General features: G+C 50.1%; 1 protein-coding gene across 1 annotated transcript in view; it reads left to right on the top strand.

Annotated features, from left to right (window-relative positions):
• Positions 1-1,027: 1,027 nt before the first annotated feature.
• USP25 (ubiquitin specific peptidase 25) overlaps positions 1,028-6,110 on the top strand; it is a 91,111-nt gene continuing 86,028 nt past the window's right edge. The window contains exon 1 of the mRNA XM_034071770.1: positions 1,028-1,167. Coding sequence (XP_033927661.1) covers positions 1,123-1,167 — 45 coding nt within the window. The 5' untranslated portion in view covers positions 1,028-1,122. The remainder of the gene's footprint in view (positions 1,168-6,110) is intronic.

Here is a 6,110-nt window from a genome sequence, read left to right as displayed (position 1 = left end):
CCCAAAGCCGAGTCTTTTCCTTCCCTGCCCTTGACTCCACAGAGCGGAGTAATGGAGTAGCAATTACTTTCCTCATACCCTTTACCTGCGATACCAAAATTCAGTGTGGCTTGCCGAGACCTGAAACCCTACATTTTAATCAGCAGTGAAACAGTTAAGGACGTTCCCGTTTAAGCTGAATACCGAATGCCATCACCTCTCGGCTCACCCAGCTAAACCTAAACAGGGAGGGGAAGATCCACAACTTCAAGCGCCGTTTGGTGCTGAGGTTTGTGGCCGACACGAGCAGCCAGCGCTGGCATTGCCCACCAGTTTCTTGCAGACCCCCGGGAAGCGCCGGGTTCCTGCCGCCAAGGCACGCCGGTGGCTGTCAGACTGCAGGGCGGGACACCCTTACCGGCACGGCAGGGGAAAAACCCGCAGCCGGCCCCCAGCGGGACTGAGGCGCTCTGGGTTCCGCCGCTCCCCCAGTCAGGCCGTAGCTCCCCCGGGCGGCAGCTGCAGAGCGGGGGAAACTCCGCTTTTCCGCGGGATGCGGCGCGGAGAGCTGCCCCTTGGAGGGGCCGAGGGACACTCGTACCCAGCCCAGGACGCGGGGTGCTTCCCGAAGGCGCGGGGCGGCCCGAGGGCCCGCGCTGCTCCCGATTGGGCCACAGCCAGGCCGGCGCTATCCCGCCAAGATGGAGGCGGCCGGTGCAAATACGGCGGGAATGGGCAGCGGCGGAGCTGCGGCCTCCTGGAGAAGGGGCGGCTGTAGCTGTGGCTGCGGCTGCGGCGGGGGGGGCTGCGCCCGGGGCAGGTGCGCGGGGCGGCTCCGCCGGGGAACCTCTGCCCGAGCGGTGGCCGAGCCGAGGGCGGGGCTGGCGGCAAGCTCGGCGCTCCGGGCACGCTGGGCGGTGGCAGGGGCGGCCGCACTGGGAGTGACAGCGGGGCCTGAGAGGAGCCGCGCTGCCCCGTGCCGGCCGCCCGCCCGCCTGGCGGTGACTCGGGCTCCCCCTCCTGCCCCTCCTCCTCCACCGCCTCCCGCTCTGCTCGCCCAGCCTGGGCCCGGCCCAGCCGCTGCTGCACGGCGCCGCCGCCGCCCGCCGAGCCCGGGGCGCAGCTGGGAGCCGTGTAGGGGCCATGACGGTGGAGCAGAACGTGCTGCAGCCCGGCGGCACCGCCAAGGTGAGACACCGCCACGGCCCTGTGCTGCCCGCCCGCTGCGCCAGGGCCCGGCCTGGGAGCCGACTGCGCGCCCCTCGCCGCGTCCCTGCCCGCCGGCCTCGCCGGGCCTGGCCCCTGCCCTCTCCCAGAGCTAGGACCGCTTCTTTCTTACGCGGCCCCCACACCCGGTCCCCGCCCCGCCGGTAACTTTTCCCCCCTGCAGCATGGCTGTAGCCTCCCCATCCCTTGCCGCCTCCCGGCCCTGCGGGAAGCTTCTGTCGGCCGGGGGTATGGGGGGGGCGGCCTTCTCCGCTCCGCGGCCTCTCCCGGTCCCCGCCGCCTCAGCTCCGGGCTGGGGCCGGGGTGACCTCGAAGCCACCGCGGGGGCGAGGCCGGATAGCGGCGGCCTCCGCCACCCCGGCCCCGGGTCGCGCCAGCGCTGAACTGGGCTTGGTGTTCTCCCCTTCTGTGTCCTGCCGCTTCCCGGGCGAGCGGGCAGCCCCGGCCTGGGACGGCGCTAGGACCCCGGGCAGGCCTGTTGCTCTTAGAGAGCTGCCAGGTAGGGCAGCAGGACGGGTGGGGGGGGGGTGGTACTGGCTGAGCGGCGCGGTGTGTGCCTTGGGCCGGGAGGTAGATGCTGCACATGCACGGCGTGACCCTGATGCGCCGGCATCCGTGCCTGTGAAAGGTGAGCGCTATTTCTAGCGAGTGACACACAGCTCGCCGCCACGCTCTGCTGCTGGGGTGAAGGAGTGCTGGGTTTAGGGACTTGTATTAACTGGGGTCGTGAAATGGGGTTCAGCGGGTGGCAGCGTTTGTGAATCTTCCTCTGAGCACCAGGAGTTGCTGGAAAATATTTCTCCGTCCTTTTTTTAGGACACCTTCTAAAGCTCTTTCTTTACTTAAAGTGAACTGAACTGTCAAGAGAAAAAGAAACCTAAAGTTAAATCACAGCACTCTTAAAATTATCTTTTATTTTTTAAAGGTAGCCGTTGCTGATTATTGCAGCTGTTCTGGTTAGTAGTAGTATGACTGCCTCTTCTTCCGTATATATATTTTTATGACCTGTGATGCTTTTACAAGAGGATAAAAGTGAATGTGCTTTGGTATAGCCAGTGCTGAATCTAGATGGCTCCAGCTGTAAGTGCGGACAGTGGGAATGCAGTGATTAAGGTATAATTGGTTAAAGTGGTACAATTTACGTTCAAGAAGCTCATTTGGAAGAAGAGGCATATCTCACCAAGCTACTATTGTAGTTCGAAGTAGCTAGCACTGATTGCGGCCTTTTCAGCAGGAAGGCAGTGGTTGCACACACTAATTTTGTCCCCTGGTTCCTCAGTCGGTGTTTTCAGTTGGGGTGTGCTAACAGGGTGGAGTTGCAGAGTTTTGTTGCCAAGTCCCATGCTATGTGTGTGTCTTCTGTGTTTAACAACTTCATTTGTTGTTGCTGTGCACCTGTCAGCTTTTAGTAAGCAGTGTTACCTTTTACAAAACCTGTTCTTGATGATTTACTTAAATATCCCTTAACGATCACATCTGATGCTCTGTTATTTAATACTTGGTAGACGCTGGTCAGAGCTGCCTGTTGCACTTTCTGTCAATAGTCTTGAAGAGGAAATGTTACCATTTTAGCTAAACTTCTGCTTGCAGGTCAGCAGTTCAGCATTACTTCAGTTTCAAACTGAGGATAAGCCTAAAGGGTGGTTGGAGATTGTGCTAGGTCACCTAGTAATCCACACTGCAGTGAGAAAGGAAATTAGCAATAACTCTAAACTTGTAATAGGCATCTGTGGATGATGGTTACTTGTCTGTGTATCTAGTGAAACTGTGTAAAACAACAAGGCCTTTTTCAAGGAAGGGATTTTCTTTTTTGCTTCTTCTGTTGAATCATCTTATTATGATATCTGAAATTCCTTGTTGCCTATTTTATCCATAGTTGTGTTTGGGGGGGGGGGGGGGGGAGGAGGGGTAGGGGGATGTGAGAGAGGAAAGGAAGCCAATCTTGAGAATGTTTTGCAAAACATTATTGTATTATCTGACTCCAGAGCAAGTATCTCATTGCCTAGTGAGACTAATCTAGCTAACTAGATTACAAACTTTAGCATTGTTTGGCTTATTTGCATGTAAGAAAAATTGTCAAGGTAGAGTGGCTGATGCCTGGTTGAAAGGTGGAGTGGTTACCATACTGTCATCTTCCCTCAAAAGGAGAAAATCCCATCCTCTGCAAATAATGAGTTTGTTCTGGAGACCTCAAAGTTTGTTATGATTGTTTTCTGTTAGTGTGAAGAAACCACATACAAGCAGAAATATATTGGATTTCCAAGAGATGCTTGAGTCATCAGCATACCTTATGCAGAACTGCGGTTCCCAACATTGTTCATTAGATGTTTTCTTACTGTCATACAGGAAGTATGTGTCAAACTTCAGCAGTACTTGGAGATGTAGTTTTGTACTAATAAATGCTCTAACTACAAACAGCCCGTTTCCCACTGAAGCTATCTTTAGTTCATTGTGTAGTTAAAGCATCTGTTTTGGGTCAAAAGATATTTTTTCTTTTATGTTTACTGGTCATCTTGACTCCTAGATAAAACTTGTAATTTATCTTGTGGAGTAAATAACATGTTTCTCTCATTGCTCACAGCTCTTGTGTGCTGCTCTAACGTCATTAGGTGTCTCTAGGTTATCCGTGATGTTTGTATTAAGACTAAGGCATGTGAATAAAAGTAAATGTCCTGGGGAGTTGAAAAGCCAAAATAGTTTCGCATTTTGTCCTGTCTGTATTTCTGTCCAGTAAAACCCTTTTTGACAGGCATTTTGCTGCTGAAGAGCTAACACATGTGTGTTGCAGGTTTCCTTGGGGGCAGCTTGCGCTGGTGCACATGGATGTCAGTCTTCCTCCCAGAGGAAAACTGTCCCAGGCCACCCCTTGTACTGTGCAGACCCTTCCCTTGGCCCGTGTCCCTTACTTGGTGGGTTCGGCAGCATGGGCTGGGGTGGATGCTGATTTTGCTAGTAATTGGAAGAAGTGATGGAGAGAGGTCATACATGTTTCGGCAATGCCTCAGCTCTAATAATTATCATGGTGGTCATCTTGGAACAGCAGATTGAAGAAGCTGGGTTTTAAAGGGTGATGTTTAGCTGCCCTCTCAGCAGTGTGTATTATCAAGTTCTGCTGCTTCTGGAAAGAGACAAGCCAAGTGTTGATTGATACGTGGATTTAAAGTCTGGTTTATCTGTCTTGATTTCCCCCACCCACCATTATTGCAGACTTGTGATTCAGCAGCATATTGGCAGTGTAATCACAGGAATAGTAGAATCAAGTTAGGCGTGTCAGCTCAACTTGTTGGGTTTTTTTTTGTTTTGTTTTGTTAAGCAGCACAAACCTTTACGAATATTTACCACTTGAAATAATACCTGGCTTAAAGCAGGGTCTAACACTGCTTACTTCTCCCTTGCTCTTTTTTTGGGGTAGTAAAGAGAAAATTGTACTAGCTCATGTATGTGCTTCTGCTCTGCTCATACCATGAACTTAAGGTGTTTTAATGCTGAAAGATTTAGCTAATGTGGTACTTATTGCTTTTCTTGCCTGAAAGCAATAGCAGCTGCTTAATGCTGTGGTAGTTGTTCATGTAAGATGTGATAGTCATATGTCTCCAACAGTTGAAATAGGGATGTTGATGCAGGTCTGAATGGCGGGAGGTGATCACAACGGATACCTACTGAGGACTTGCTCTGCAAGGGAGATATTTTAGGAGTTGTGCTCATTTTTGTTTTTTTAAAAAATCTCAATAGGTGACAACCTTCTAAGGGTGCAGCCTTCGAAATCCTTATGGTTCAGTCAGTTGGGGTTGCCTGACTGACCATTTGCTTGGTGGAATCCGGAGGCTCCAGGCTCCTGCTCTCGTTGCATAGCCCAAGCCTCTCTTGCCTGTGAGCAGCATGCAGGCTTTGTCCTGTACCTGAGAAGTGCACTCTGGTTCCTCTAATGAGGATGGGTTACATATCTTCGTATGAACGGGCTGTATTTGAAATGTGTGGCAGGCAGGTGGGCTTGAATATGGGGCGTTGTACCTGGTTCTGTTGGTATGGTTATTGAAAGCTTTATTAAGTCTTTTGTCCAGGATGGGCAGAATAACCAGACTGATTTACTGAAAGTGTTTGCATTAGCCACTGAGTAATTTGCAAGATTATTTGAAGTGCTGTGGAGTTATTTAGATATACACATCTTGTAAAGTATTAAAAAAAACAAAAGAGTTCATAAAAGGAGTTTGCATTACTTCTAGTTATGCTTTCTACATAGATTCTTGTCTGTGTTTTCTGAAAGGTAAAGCAAGGTGCAAAGGTCAGGGATTCAGAGTAATTTTGAAAGCCCTTATCAGACTGGTATGCTGAATGCTTCTGGTTTTGTGAGTGTTCTGATGGGTTTTGCTGGGAGGGTGGGGGTGTGGTTAGGTTTGGTGGTAGGTGGTTTTTTTTGGGGGGGAGGGGCTGTTTCAGTATGCAGTCCTGCTGAATTGTGGATTTTTTTATCGGTATGATATGAATATGCACCTTTCCAAAACCTTTAATAGCAGTTTAAAGCCTGTTGCATTCTAGTAAACCTTTCAAAAAACTTCAGTAATTACTTCGATTGTGGTAGCAGGAGTTGACAACTGCAGTAGAACCATGAACATCTGTCTGAAATAATGTGTTTAACTATCTTTTGGTTCATGCCTTAAAAACGTCTCTTCAGAATGTGAAAATATAAAGTTTATGCGTTTTCCTGTTAACCTTTTGTAATATTATTCAAAAATATCTTTACTACTTCCTAAGAAAAAATCATTTTCTTAGGATAACCCTGTATCTACAGCAGCAGCCCCAGAAGGTGACAAAACCCATCAGCTTCTTGAAAAGGTCAAAACCATGTCTCAAAATAGAAAATATTTCACATTTTTAGAAATGCATTGTAAAGACAAGTGGGAAGA

Source organism: Melopsittacus undulatus, chromosome 2 (genome assembly GCF_012275295.1).
Source record: "Melopsittacus undulatus isolate bMelUnd1 chromosome 2, bMelUnd1.mat.Z, whole genome shotgun sequence".
Lineage (NCBI taxonomy): Eukaryota > Metazoa > Chordata > Aves > Psittaciformes > Psittaculidae > Melopsittacus > Melopsittacus undulatus.
This window is presented reverse-complemented; position numbering and strand designations above follow the sequence as displayed.